We start from the raw sequence: 15,797 nt of genomic DNA, 5'->3' as shown, positions 1-15,797 counted from the left end.
AGCAGCTTTAATTATTGATAATTAAATAATTATTAAATGGAGGACATAAACAGCATAAAGAACAATATTACTTTACTTTTAATTATTATCATGTTCTTTTGCTGTTTGGGTTTAGCGTTAAATGATTATTTGAAACTGAAGCTTCTCGTGTAGATTTATGCCAAGAGTCATTTTATTATACAAAGATTATTATGTTGTGCTCGGACAACTGACTCCAAAATTGACATTTTTACCGTTAAAAATAAAAATGTGTTTACAAGCCCCTGAGCTGTTGTTTGAGCTGTTTTCTTTAATAATAACAATATAGAAACAGAGTCTGCCTAAACAAAATTAATTGCAGCCGTTTTGCAAAATGTCCCTTTGCGCCACCTGCCGGTCATTTCACAAATTACTTTGAATTGCGACTGATTTATTTTGGCTGTTGCCGTTTGCCGCGACAGAGTGCGTGGCAGTCATAGACATTCCCCTTGAGTAACCACTGTAGCTGATATAGCAGCATGGAGCTTCTCAGTGACTGACAGAAGGGCAGTCTCTGTGGAATGTGCCACTTTGAATCCAGATTGGTTTGGATCATTAAGGTTGTTCTGTGAGAGATAAAGAGACATTTGGTTATAAACAGTCCTTTCAAGAATTTTGGAAATAAAGGAGAGAAGTAATACCAGGCGATAGTTGTTAACTTCTGATGGGTCCAGACAGGGTTTTTTGGGGATGGGAATAACCCTTGCCTTAAAAGCATCAGGAACATGACCAGATGATATGGAATGGTTGATGATGGTTGTGGTGAAGGGAAGGAGGTCTTGCGAGATGGCCTGGAGCATTGTGGAAGGGATTGGGTCTAATGAACAGGTGGTGGGGTTAGATGACGAGATGATCTGCTGAATCTCATCAGATGACAGGTTGGAGAATTCTGCTAAGGGAGGGAAGGGAAGGTCCTGAGGTTCTGCTGTGAGGTTAACACTTTTTGTAAGTCGCTCTGGATAAGAGCATCTGCCAAATGCCTAAATGTTGTAGGAGTTTGGTTGGAAGCGAAGGACTGGTGGATTGCTGCATTTTCTTATCGTAAAATATGGCAAAATCGTCAGCTGTCGAGTAGTAATGAGATGATGTTGTGAAGTTTGCCAGGATCATGTGCAGAGGCTTCCAGCTTTTCTCTGTAGAAGGTAGTTTTGGCAAAAGTCACATCACATGAGAATTTGGAAAACTAAAGCACACTAAAGTTTGAGCTATAGATTCACCTTCAATATATGTAGCTAAGCCCTGCCCACAATTCACACCTTAAGGAAGCCTGAAACTACTCTTGATTAATTACCTGAGAACAAATTGCTTTAAATCTAACATTTTCACACTGTTTTACATGTTTCCTCTCTAAAAACATGATTTACATGTTTCCTCTCTAAAAAACTGAGGTAAATTTAATTTCAATGACTTCAATGACTTTGTTCACACATTGCATTTGAACACATAAAATAAATTAGAAATATTTTTATAAACATTTTGTGTTTTATTGAATGTTTATACACTCATGGTGTTCCCAGTCAAAATGACCGGTCATTGGAAATGAATAAGTAAGACTACTATAATTAGTGTAAAAAAGCATAACAATTGGGGTGGAGCTTGGGGGTTTTGTTGTTCTAGAAATTACATTAGGGCTACTTTATAATTGTAAATATGTTTATACAGTGTATGGGTCAAGCATTATATTTGTAATATCCCAGTGTACATTTATGCTTTTGTTTTCAATATATCATACCAGTCAGCAGGGGCGGACTGGCCATCGGGAGCACCGGGACATTTCCCGGTGGCCTGACGGTTGTTCTGGCCTGCCGGCTGCCGCTGTGCAGACGATCAGCCTGGCATGTGATAGGCTGGTGTATAACTACGAATTAATTGACGGATCTCTCAATCTACGAATCAGGAAATGGAAAGGGAGGGGAAGATTAGAAGATCAGGAGGGAAAATTACACTCCCACATCACATGACCCAACGTCAGCGACGCACTGCCTAATATCTGGCTATATCCAGAGACAGGGTATATCTGACTAAATCGTTCAAAAAATGGAGCGTAAACGCAAAGGAGGAGCGGAGAGTCAGCTTAAAAAAAAAAAGCCCTGGCCGCAGACGCAGCAAGCTGCTGCAAAATCCCAGCCATGTTCGCCAGTAAGGGAACAGGTCGGTCAAGATTACATCTACATTATATTTATAATAATTTGGCAGACGAACACTTTCATCCAAATCACTTAGATCATCACAATCGATAAAACTAAACCAACAAACGAGCAACGATATGTAAGTGCTGCTGTGCTGTGTCAAGTCTCGTTTCATCTGAAAAGGTGACGAAGGAAGCAGCAGCAGTAGCACTAGTGCTGTAAATGCTCCTGCTGTTGAGCTAGAGATGGTGGACAGTTCAGCGTTTGAGTCAGAGCAGGGACCTTCAGGTAAAGTTAAAGATAAGCTAAACTAAACATGCAGGCATCAGGCTATACTTTTTAAACAACATGTGCTTTTTTATGATTTATAAGATCAGTAGTAGGACTGTGATTTTGGGGACATACAACTGATGGCTGCACAATTATAAGTACAGATTATTGAACACGCTTATTTCATATTGCAGAGCAACTACATGTGCAGAGTGAGAGAGAGAAGGATTCAGGGAAAGATGAAGGAGACAGTGAAAGCCTTTATATCTCTTTTGATTATTTTGCCTGTCCACAGTCTAAGGATTAAGATTTTTTTTTTAAGTATCACCCAATTCAAATGCCTACTGGTGTACTAGTAGTGCTAATTACTTACTGTTTACTCTTACTGGTCTGTTCCACATAATGCCATAATTGAGTAAACATTGTTATCTGTTACTTACGCTGTTATAGGTTTTGTTAAGTTTATTTGTGTTTGTGTTTCTGATGCATTTGATATACTAGAGTTGAGCACTGAAAATACATAAAATGTAAATATTTCAACATGTGAATGTGTCTCTTATTATATCTTTTAAAAAGCCAATTTTCTATTTGTCATTGGTTTGGTAGTATAAATGGTGTATTCCTAGTGAGTTGTTAAGGGCTATTTTTTTATTCATTTATATTGCATCTGGTAGTCTACCTGTTACAATAATAGGGTTAGCCTACAAGTTTATTAGTCCAGTAGATTACATGAATAGGGTGGTGGTGACTGCAGCAGCAGAGGTGGCCTGGGAGTGGAGTCAAATTCCCGGCCTGAATTATTGTCCCAGTCCGCCACTGCCAGTCAGTTTTGACCGGGAACACAAAAGTTGTTATTTTGTGCCACAGTTTAAAAAAATTAACTTGTCTAAAAAAAGTGACTTTGATAAACATTTCAGTAAAGTACTCTGTGATAAATAGTACAATAGGTTTCATCTTAGTATTTGTTGTAGCCATAATATTATCTATATAATGTTAATTTCCCTAAAAAAACGAGTATTATGAGTTCAGGTAAATGAGGCCTGGAGGACAAACACAGCAAATACAAGTTCAAGACATGTAATATTCAAGATAAGATATGACGTTGATAGAGAGATCTAATACAACATTAGGTGATAATATACGTACTATTGTGGATTGATAATGAAATAAAATGATCCGGTCAAAAGTGACCGGGAACATCATGAGTGTGAGCCACAAACGAACACAACATGAGGGTTAACTAAATGAGGTGTAATTGTGTTTAGTACATATTACTACATAAATAAACAGTTATAATGTGTGAATTATGTAATTTTGTGCATTTAAGGTGAATCTTCTTCAGTCTCTCTGATCATCAATCCCAACAAAACTCAACACTTTATTAATGACTCTCTCACACTAAGCTGTGAGGACCAGAGTAACTCTACTGGATGGACAGTGAGACAATACACAGAAAATAAGGGAGTGTCAGGTTGTTCACAGTGGGGATCTGTTACAGGATCTACATGTAAAATCAGCTCCCTCTCCACATCCCACACTGGAGTTTACTGGTGTGAGTCTAAATCTGGAGAAAACAGTAATCCTGTCAACATCACAGTGCATGGTGAGTCTTTATTATTATTTTTTTTACTCAGTAATACTCAGAACATTATAAGAAGTTACATGTTATTTGATAGTAATACTATGTCACAGTTAAGTTTATCTCATGAGCTGATTCATCTGGAGCAGAGCAGGTAAAACACTGAATAATGCTGTAATGCAGCTCTAAATAACTCTAGTTTCACAGTCATTTATCTAAAGAGTTTGTATCCAATTTAACAATACAAAACAATCACACTAATGTGTTTCACTGTGAAATGAAGGAGTAGTCCAAATTTTCTGTTCTGTCCATCCAGTGACTGAGGGCCATCCTCTGACTCTACACTGTTTATATCACTACACACATTCCTCCAAGGAATTTCTATAAAGATGAATCAGTTCTCCAGACAAAGACTGCAGAAAAGATAATAATCCAAAAGATCTCAAAGTCAGATAAAGGTTTCTAACACTGTCTCAGTCTCTAACATAACCTCTGTATCTTTACATAATATAACAGGATACTTGGTAATCTGTATACAATATGCAGTGTGTTCACATGCTTTAAAGTGTACTAGTGTAAATGCATTTGTTTGTTCTGCATTTTAGGCTAATACCTACAGTTTAATTAGTTTAGCAAGAATAAAATATTATTATTATTATTATTCTCTTTTGTATCAGATCCATCACATGTAGAAGCTCCATTCTCAGTGCTCATGCTGATCAGTAGTGTAGTCACGGCCTCTCTATATCTGCTGGTGACCATCCTTCTGCTGATCAAATGTTACAGAGCTCGAGGTAAGAACTCTTTCAGGTCTCATGGTCTCGGTGCATATAAAACCGACGCAAATGCAGGTTATCTTAGCTTTACTCGTTTCTTTTATTCTTTTCTTTGAGAATGATCAAATAACAACAAACAAAATAGAAAATAAACACTGAACGCTGACTCCCTAGAATGGGTCGGCAGGCAGGCCTTTAATGATAAAAGAAGATTATTCCAAGAACACAACATAAGTCATAAGGGTCTCAATCACTAGTGTATTACTTTTCAGCAATGACCTTGACTTTGAACTGCCGTCTGTAACTAGCCCTGCCCAGTCCCTGCAGACACCGCTCAGTCTTGAGGAGGAGACAAAGAACACACATAGAGTTTAACGTTGCACATAAACAAATGTAACAACAACAGTAAACCAACAGGGATCTACGGGTTCGGCTGGTTTGAATAGTGACACACAGGGGAGAGACACAGGTGAAACTAATCTATTATTACTGTGAGACATACCGACTTATACACAATAGGGGGAGACAAAGCAGCGGCTCAGTAATCCGGAGAACCAAATTCTATTCCCCAGGACTGTGGTGGCACAGGTGTGACATCAGGACATCTCTGTACACATAATGAGTGACATAATTAAGGACACTAACTATATACTATATGACTCAAATAATAATCTGTCTGTCTATTTATTACTATTATTCTTATTACCTTGCTATTTTATCATTACATGGGTTAGTGCAACAATAATTTCACTACGTGATGAGTGTAATATGGCATGTCCGGTGAAATAATGCGTCTCTGAAGCGTCCATTACTGACTTGGCACTGACACTAATCTACCTCTACATACGTCAAATAAGCTACAAGTTTTTTTAAGTTTAGCTTGTGCAATAATGTCTTTCTCTCTAATTTTTAATTAATTAATGTAAACCTGTCCAATGTTTATAGTTTTTCTAATTGCACCATTTTAGAACTTGCTCTTCTAATTTCATGTACATTGTATAATGACAATAAAATCTATTCATGCACGTTTTTTTTTATTAATCTTTTTTATGAGTTAACCCCTCATGAGCTATTGAAAATGACTGAATGTGTGATGTTTATTTTCTAACACTTCTTTTTCTTAAGCACTGTCAGTTTTTCACTTTACTTCACCCTTTAAACTGTATTTATGATGAGTTCAAATGCAATTTATCTGGTTTCATGATACAAACAACTTTTATGAACCTGCTACAAAAGTGACCTTGTTATTTTCTTTAACAGCTCAAACTGATGGAGAGAGAACCGTGAGTGCAGTCATAGAGGAGTGAGCACTGAAAGTGAGCACTGAGTGAGAGTCACTGTATAAAGAGAGGATGCAATGATGTATTTATTTATTTTTTTAGATAATTGCATGATAAGGTTTTTTTTTTTTTTTTTTCCTGTACTGGTTTGCTTTGGACTCGAAAACAATACTTATATAAATAATTTTTCATTGTCTACAGTAGCCTATTTTCTATATTAATTGACTTTAACTGTAGCTGTGTGAGGAGATTTGTGGATTTACTAATTACCTTTATGTGACTGCAATTAACACAACAGTGTGTATCATTTAATAGTAGGGGCAGTTCAGTGGGATGTGTCATTGTTTCTTAACAAGCTGAGATATATTATCTGTGAATTATATGTGACAAATAAAAGCTTTTTATTATTGATATTCTGGCTCTTCATGCTTAGAGAAGGTACACAAGTAAGAGTGTAAACAATGTTGATTACAAATCTGCTGAATCCCCAGTCAACCATCAAGTGTCACTAAAACGAGTCTTCATCAGACTGCTAAATTAGATTGGCCTGACTATAAATCAACATTAAAATATCCTTAACTGAAATTCATATCAAATTAATTTCTGTTGAAATCATTAACAAACAGAGGTGTCAATTAATGAAGTACAAATACTTCATTACTTTACTTAAGTAAAAATTTTGGGTATCTATTCTTTACTGAAATAATTATTTTTCAGCCGACTTTTTACTTCTACTCCTTACATTTTCACGCAATTGTCTATACTTTCTACTTCTTAGAATTACTTCTTACATTTTAAAAATAGCCTTGTTACTCCTATTTTATTTGACCTTGCCATTCAAAAAACAAACAAACAAACAAAAAAACATCCAGATAAATCGCGCCATCCGGATGGAGCAAATTTGATTGTGGTTGGATGAGAAGTATAAACATACCATTCCAACACCCTATTGGTTGGTATGCGATCCACTGCACCTGCACATGACGTCACGTCACACACTCCAGCAAGGACGTTTGAATAAATATGTATGTGTGTCGGTGTGTGTCGGTGTGTGTGTGTATATATATATATATATATATATATAAAATTTTTTTTTTTTTTTGGATTAATCATTAATTCTGACAGCAATAATGTTTATTGTAGCCATACAACCATGCAAGGGTAATTGTTACTAAGCCTGCCCTGGCTGTTGATTACATGCTTCGTTTTGTACCATTAAAATACTAATAGGCAACTAGTTATCATATCTTCTTCTCCATAAAACATGTTAATGCTCAGTAGTACCCATACGTGCAGTATATAAGCCAGTGGCACAGCCTAAGCTTTTATCCTTAATGCTTTTTCCCCCCTTAAGTTACTTTTACTTTTATACTTTAAGTAGTTTTGAAACCAGTACTTTTACACTTTTACTTGAGTAAAAAGCTTGAGTTGATACTTCAACTTTTTAAACCCTAGTATCTATACTTCTACTCAAGTAATGAATGTGAATACTTTTGACACCACTGTTAACAAACCATTTGTTTTCTACATGAGGCAAATTCCTACATCAAGCCAAGACCCTGTTGCACTCAGTGTATTTCCATCCTTAATTCCAATTGCATTGTGGAGAGACCTTTAGGATTGTTATACTATCGAAAATGACCTTGAGTAGTCATGTTGTAAATTAGATTCTGAGAGTTTTTACAGAGTCCTTTTATGAAGACTGCTTGTTGAGAGGAATATCAACGCATTGACTATGTAAAAGTTGCACTCTACAAAGATGATGAGTGTCGACTCCATACTTCGGCTCACATTCTTTGATGGCTCTTGAGAGCCCATCAATTTCCACTACTGGTAAAGAGCTATTCCCAAAAAGAAGCATGGACCGTTGATGGATTTTCAAAGTCCGATCATTTCACAGTACCAAAGGAATACATGGTATTTCTGGTCATCATCAGGAACACCACATTCCCCATCCTTATGTAAACCACACCAAGACACATATGTTGTCATTAGTTTTCTGTCATCAATATGTTATTAACAATGTCTTGGTATTGTGCACAAAATAGTAGGACAGTCCTGATTGGGCTTGGCTTATTAAGAAGGTAGATGGAAATTTTGGATGTTATGAGTATTCCTGGTTAAATTTGACTGCTATATTTGACATCCTCATTGTCAAATATATTTTGAATGTATTTAAATACTATTTCTTTACCTGTGCATTGTAATCTGTAAATTGTGATGTAATAATTTAAGTGGATTTTCAGCTGAATCAGTTTATGAGTGCACTCTACACTGGGTAGGGGGATGGTTGTGTTGAACGCTGAGCTAAAGTCAATGAACAGCATTCTAACATAAGAGTCTTTGTTTTCCAAGTGGGTGAGCGCTGAGTGGATCATCATCATGGCATCATCCATTGAGCGATTGGACCTGATAAGCAAACTGGAAGGGGTCCAGGGAGGGGGGAAGTGCAGTCTTGATCTGCTGCATGACTAGCCTTTTAAAGCACTTTATAATGATGGGAGTAAGTGCTACTGAGCAGAAGTCATTGAAACAGAAGGGGGATGTTTTCTTTGGTACTGGAATTATGGTGGTAGTTTTGAAGCATGCGGAGATTACAGCCTGACTAAGAGAGATGTTAAAAATGTCCGAAAGACATCCGTGAGTTCTCCTGCACAGTCTCTCAATACTCAGCCAGGAATGTTGTCAGGACCTGGGGCCTTGCATGCGTTAATCCTCCAGAAGGATCTTCTCACGCTGTCTGGGGAAAGCGTCATCATCTGGTCGCCGGGCTGAGGTGGGTGTTTCTGTGTCGTGGTGCTATTGTAAGTGTCCAAACGGGCAAAGAATGCATTCAGCTCATTCAGCAGAGAGATAGAGCTGTCCCATGTTCCCTGAGGGGGCTTGTAATCACTGAGGATCTGTATCCCGTGACACAGACTCTGTGTGTCTCTACTGTCGCTGAAGCGGTGGGCAACTCTCTTGGAGTACTGTGTCTTTGCCTGTTTGATGCTGTGAGACAGGTTGGCCCTAGCTGTCTTCAGGGCCACCGCATCTCCAGGTTTGAAAGCAGCATTTCGTACCTTCAGTAGTCTGTAGACCTCCCCTGTTAGCCACGGTTTCTGGTTTGTCGGACAGTGATGGTCTTTGTTACCGTCACCGTCACAATGCACTTGTTGATGTAGGCAGTGACAGTTTCTGTGTACTTCTGTAGGTCTGTAAAGTTGTTGTGAGTGCCAGCCTGCATAAATACATCCCAGTCAATGGTGCTGAAGCAGTCCTGGAGTGCCTTAGAAGACCCTTCCGGCCACACTTGTATCTGTTTGCAGACTGGTTTGGTGACTTTAACCAGTGGTCTGTATACAGGCATTAGCATGACAGTGATGTGGTCTGAGTCACCGAGGTGGGGGGAAGGGTAGGGCTTTGTAAGCTCCTCTCTGAGTAGTGTAAACAAGGTCCAGTGTATTGTTTCCTCGTGAGGGAAAGTCTATGTGCTGTTGTATTTTTGAAAACACGCTTTTTAGATCTGCATGATTAAAATCTCCATCCAAGATGAGCTGTCTGCTGCTCACTGATGAGCTGGTACAGTCCATTTAGTGCCTCACTCCTGCTGTTATTGGAATTGGGGGGTACATATACAGCCCCAATTAAAATGGCTGAATATTCCCTCGGTAGGTAGAACGGTCGACACTTTATGATCATAACCTCCACCAGAGAAGAGCAGTACTTACAGACCACCACTGCGTTGCGGCACCACAAATCACTGATGTAAATACAAAGTCCGCCGCCACAGGTTTTACCGCTCTCAACAAGAGCTCTGTCTGCTCAGTAGCATGTTTGGTCAAGCTGAACGGCGCTATCTGGGATGCTAGCCATGTTTCAGTAAATACAAAAACACAACAGTCTCTTACAGTCCTTAGGGTTGTGCAAAGAAGTTAACTGTGGTCCAGTTTATTGTCCAAAGAGCGTTTGTTAGCCAGTACAATGGTAGGAATAGCCGGCTTGTGTGGGTTAGCCGCGAACCTAGCACGAATATCTCCACGCTTTCCTCTCTTTTGCTTCCTTTTCCGCTGCCTAGGGCGCCTTCACTCTGAACAGGGTGCCGGTGTGGGGGTCGGTGATGGCAAAGGTCTCCAGAGCAGACCGATGTCCCCCAGCTCATCTACGTTCGCAGAGTTTAACTTTAAAACTGTGGATTTACCGATAACTAACAGAAACTCTCGACTGTATGTGCGTTTTAAGACAGATGCAAGGGTTAAAGACAAAATAAATACAAAAACACTGCGACTTACAAGACAAAAAACATGAAAACACAGTTGTGTTGGAAAGGGGGAAGCCGCAGCATGTACACGCGCCGCCATCTTGGATGGCGTACTTAGGACACCCATTCATTTTCAATGGCCCATATATGGGGGAGGGGCAATCTGGAGAGAGGTGTTTCAGCTGTGATGTCTCCTCACTCTAAGAAATTACACACAGCGTGACGTCTGTGAGATGGCTGATCATTCGAGACATTTTACCTTCACAAGAAATTGTTTGTATATAAATTTTAATGTTCAGTTGAGGTTCCTTGAGAATATTCTGTGTAAAACCTGTTGACAGACAGAGAACAGCTGATCATGATATTAAACACAGTGTATCTCAGTTAATTTCCACCAGCCCAACCCCAGCACTAGAGATGATAATAAAAGGTCAGTATGAGCTGCACTACTGAGCTGTCATGCTCCTCTCCAGCCCTGAGCTCCATCTCACACACTTTAAACTCAACTCGCAGCTTAAATCCTGCACTAGAGACTTATTTCGCAAACATGCTGCTGCTGTTTATTACGTCATTTACTGTATAACAAGGAATAACCCGTTAAATTCAATTCAATTTAATTCAATTTTATTTATATAGCGCTTTTAACAATGGTAATTGTCTCAAAGCAGCTTCACAAAAAATGTATTTTTTTTTTTTTATAAAAGAAAAGAAAAGAAAATATTTGGAAGTGTGTATGTGAGAGAAAAATGTGTCTAGATAATAATTAGATAAATGGATAATGAATGAAATGTCTCTAATGAGCAAGCCAAGGGTGACGGCAACGGTGGCAAGAAAAAACTCCCTGAGATGGCAATAGAAAGAAACCTTGAGGGGAACCAGACTCAACAGGGAACCCATCCTCATCTGGGTGATAACAGATAGAAATAACATCATGTGTGTTGTGCAGGTGAAAGTTCAATATAACAGAAGTTGTGTAGATTAACATGAAGTCCAGTTCAGCACAGGGAGTCAGTAGGTACAGAGGGCAGATGGGGTCTGGATCACTGGAAGCACAGGAGCAGGATGTGTAGCTCCAGCCATCATAAAGCAGAATCCAGCTGGAGCTGGCCCTTCTCTGGATGCCTTAGAAACCTCGCAGGGTTGGCCTTTGTCTACTAAAGCTGGCACAATCTCCAGATGCCTCGGGTGGGTAGAAAAATACAGAAAAGATGGAGAGAATTAGCGTAGTTGCCATTCAGGATAGATGCACTGAAGTATGAAGTTATGGGATGAGTTACGCGTATGCCAGATTAAAGAGATGCGTCTTGAGTCTACTTTTGAATTGGGAAACCGTGTCTGCTCCCCGAACACTGTCTGGAAGGCTATTCCAAAGTTTTGGAGCGAAATATGAAAATGCCCTGGCCCCTTTTGTAGATTTTAAAATTCTGTGAATTACCAGAAGTCCGGAGTTTTGTGATTTTAAGGAACGTGGTGGATTATAGCGTATCAGAAGACTGGTTAGGTATGTGGGAGCTAAACTATTTAAAGCCTTGTATGTAAGTAGTACTATTTTGTAATTAATTCTAAATTGAACAGGTAGCCAGTGCAGGGATGATAATATAGGTGTTATATGATCATATTTTCTGGATCTAGTGAAAACCTTGTCGGCTGCATTTTGGACTAACTTGTTTATTGAGGATGCAGGACAACCACCTAGTAATGCATTACAATAGTCCAGTCTGGAGGTCATGAATGCATGAACTAGCTTTTCTGCATCAGATACGGATAGGATACTCCTAAGTTTGGCAATATTTCTAAGATGGAAAAAGACTGTTTTTGTGATATTGGAAATATGATTTTCAAAAGACAAGTTACTGTCTAATATTACGCCCAGGTCTTTTACTGTTGAGCTGGTAGTAACAGTACATCCTTCTAAACGCAGGCTGAATTGTGAAAGCTGTTGTGTGCTGGTTTTTGGGCCGATGAGTAATATCTCTGTCTTATCTGAATTTAGTAAAAGAAAGTTATTGGTCATTCAATCTTTTATGTCCTGGACACACACGGTTAATCTAGACAACTTGGGTATTTCATCTGGTTTTGTTGAGATGTATAATTGGGTATCATCAGCATCATCATGCCTTCTAATGATGTTTCCCAAGGGAAGCATGTATATTGAGAACAGCAGAGATCCTAAAACTGACCCTTGTGGGACCCCATATTTCACTGGCATTACATCAGACGGTACTCCATTTAGATCTACAAAATGGTATCGATCAGACAGGTATGATCTAAACCATTTTAATGCCTGCCCCTGAATACCTATATGATTTTGTAGGCGATCTATAAGAATATTATGATCTATGGTGTCGAATGCAGCACTAAGATCAAGTAAGACTAGTAATGAAATGCAGCCATGGTCTGAAGCTAAAAACAAGTCGTTCGCAATCTTAACTAGTGCAGTTTCTGTACTATGATGGGGCCTGAAACCTGACTGAAATTCTTCTAGGATGTTGTTTTCCTGCAAGAATGTGCATATTTGAGCCGATATTACTTTTTCTAATATTTTTTATATGAACGGAAGGTTTGAAATCGGTCTGTAATTTGTTATTTCATTCGCATCCAAATTAGATTTTTTAAAAAGCAGCTTAATAACTGCCAGCTTCAAAGGTTTAGGGACGTGACCTAGATATAATAAAGAATTAATAATGTTTAGAAGTGGCTCTCCAACTGTAAGCATCACTTCTTTTAAAAATCTGGTTGGTATTGGGTCTAACAGGCACGTTGTTGATTTAGCTGAGGTGATAAGTTTATATAGCTCTTCCTGTCCTATACCTGTAAAGCACTGAAAATCTAAATGTAAAGCTCTAGGCTGAACTAGATCATGAGATGCTATTAGAGGTTGAACTTCCGTTATTTTCTTCCTTATGCTATCGATTTTTTTCATTAAAGAAGTCCATAAAATCTTCACTACTAAAATGTTGTGGAGTACTCTCTGCAGGCATCTTAGGTTTTGTTAGGCAGGCTACTGTACTAAATAAGAACTTGGGATTGTTTTGGTTTCTTGCTATCAGTTGGCTAAGATGCTTGGCCCTAGCAGTTTTTAGAGCCCGTCTATAGCTGCACATACTGTCTTTAAATGCAATTCGAAAAAATTCTAATTTAGTTTTTCTCCATTTTTGCTCGAGGTTACGGGTTGCTCTCTTTAGGGCGCGAGTATGACTATTGTACCAAGGAGCAAGTGTTTTATCTTTGACTTTTTTTTTATCTGATGGGAGCAACAGTGTCTAATGTACTGGTAAAAATAGTACCCATGCTGCTAGTCACTTCATCTAGATCGTCTGCATTTAGGGGTCTAATAAGAATTTGGGACAGATCCGGCAGATTACTTGTGAATCTGTCTTTAGTAGTTGGATTCATATTTCTAACAAATCGATAACGTGGGGAGACACAGCTAATCTGTTCTACAAGTAGAGTATATATCAGGAGGTGATGATCTGTGATATCATCACTTTGAGGTGAAATCTCTATATTAGAGACATCTATACCATGGGATATAATTAAATCTAGTGTATGATTACAGTGGTGAGTTGATCCATTTATATTTTGTTTAACCCCAAAGGAATTTCCATAATGCCATAAGTCCATAAATGCGAGGGCTAAAGTGTCGTTAGCATCATCTACATGAATGTTAAAGTCTCCTACTATCAACACTTTGTCAGAGTTAACAATTAGGTCTGATAGCAGATGTCCAAATTCTTTACGAAAATCGGCATATGGCCCTGGGGGTCTATACACGGTGGCCATTGTAAAATATAGCGTGGGTTTATTATGTATTTCATTAAGTGCAACATTAATGACGAGCACTTCAAATGAGTTGAACCTGGGCCTTATTTTCTGAGTAACAGTGACTATCATTGTAGATAGTGGCGACACCACCACCGCGACCAGTTAGACGGGGCTCGTGCTTATAAAAATATCCTGACGGAGTAGACTCATTCAGGCCAATGTATTCATTTGGTTAAAGCCAGGTTTCAGTGAGGCAGAGTGCGTCAAGGCAATAATCTAATATAATTTTATTACCAATAAGTGCTTTAGGCGCAAGAGATCTAATGTTGAGAAGTCCAAACTTTAGAGGTAGACCTCGATTACTTATTTGGCCTTTTTCTGGTTTAATGGTTACCAGATTGTTTCGGCTGGATTTAACGATTTTATTCTTTTTTCTCACTATTTGGGGAACAGACACAGTTTCTATAGTACAAGCTATGTGTGTGCGTCTATTAGTATGGTGGGTTGTGTTGTGGCTGATATCTAAAGAATCTGAGGTATGACTTACCGCCAGTCAGATGGTTCGTAGTGTCCTGGAGATGTTGTCTGAAAGGACCGCTGCTCCAGCTCTGCTAGGGTGCAGGCCATCTGTGTGGTAGAGCCTAGGACGCTCCCAGAAAACATTCCAGTTATCAACAAAGGGTAATCTCTGTTGTTGACACCAAGATTATAACCATTCATTAAAGGCAAATAATCTACTGAACCTCTCGATTCCTCTCTGAAATGTCGGAAGTGGTCCAGATACGACAATCTTTGTCGTGGGCGATGTGCTGCGGACCTTCTCAACCAGGCTCCTGAAGTCCTTCTTTAGGATCTCCGTCTGCCTCAGCCTGATGTCGTTCGTGCCAGCATGAAGAACCACAGCTCGAATGTTCTTCCTCAGGGCCGCAGGCACCTGTGCAGCAACATCAAGAACACGTGCACCAGGTAAACAGCGAGTGTACGCCTTACCTTTAGCTGTGGTAGCACGCAAGTGCCGGACGATGGAGTCTTCGATGACCTTCGTATGCCGTCTCGCGGAGAGGAGCGAAGCGGTTTCGGGTCGAGATCTTGAAGACTGGTGGTGGCGAAGGAGGAGAGGTCCTCGCCCGGGGCTTGGTGTGCGTCTTCCGCTGCTGCAGTATCCAGGTGGTATCCACGGGGCCTGAAGGAAACCTGGGCGGGCTGCGTCCTCGGTGCGTTGGACCTGGGCAGAGAAACATGCGGGGTAGAGGTTGTCGGAGAATTCTCATGCCGAGAATTTACCTGGGACAGGTGAGCGTCGGTGCGCAAAAAAAAAAAAAGGGAAATAAACAGGTGATACATTAAACAGTAATTAATGCCAACTACAGGAGACAATTTAATAGATTTAATCTGTTTTAAGAGTTTACTGAACTTTAACTCACCCTGTTACAAGCATATCCTAAACTGTTTTAGCATGTCTGCTAGCATCAGTCACTCCATCATCACGATTAATTTTATAAATAACACTAATACACAAAAACAAACTTTAAAACATGTATATACTGACACAAACACTTTCCTGAGCGCTCACAGCTGGAAGCGCGTTAGATAGGTGGGGACATTTTATTTTTTTGTCCCCATAACGGTTTTGGCCCCCATCATGTTTGTGTGTAGCCATAGTGATGTCCCCACAATGCGATAATTAGACACACACACACATAGTCTGTGAGACCACAGGAAGTTTAGACAGTGAAACAC

At 39.3% G+C, this 15,797-nt stretch overlaps 1 protein-coding gene across 1 annotated transcript in view; it reads left to right on the top strand.

The window, feature by feature from the left end:
• Positions 1-6,079, top strand: part of LOC128512508 (sialoadhesin-like) — a 103,961-nt gene extending 97,882 nt beyond the window's left edge. Inside the window, exons 10-11 of the mRNA XM_053485862.1 lie at positions 4,674-4,790; positions 6,033-6,079. Of these exons, the coding sequence (XP_053341837.1) occupies positions 4,674-4,790; positions 6,033-6,079 (164 nt within the window). The remainder of the gene's footprint in view (positions 1-4,673; positions 4,791-6,032) is intronic.
• The last annotated feature ends 9,718 nt before the right edge of the window (positions 6,080-15,797 follow it).

The sequence above is a fragment of the Clarias gariepinus genome, chromosome 1 (assembly GCF_024256425.1).
Source record: "Clarias gariepinus isolate MV-2021 ecotype Netherlands chromosome 1, CGAR_prim_01v2, whole genome shotgun sequence".
NCBI classification, from domain to species: domain Eukaryota; kingdom Metazoa; phylum Chordata; class Actinopteri; order Siluriformes; family Clariidae; genus Clarias; species Clarias gariepinus.
The sequence above is the reverse complement of the archived record's forward strand: the minus strand, read 5'-3'. Positions and strand labels throughout refer to the sequence as shown.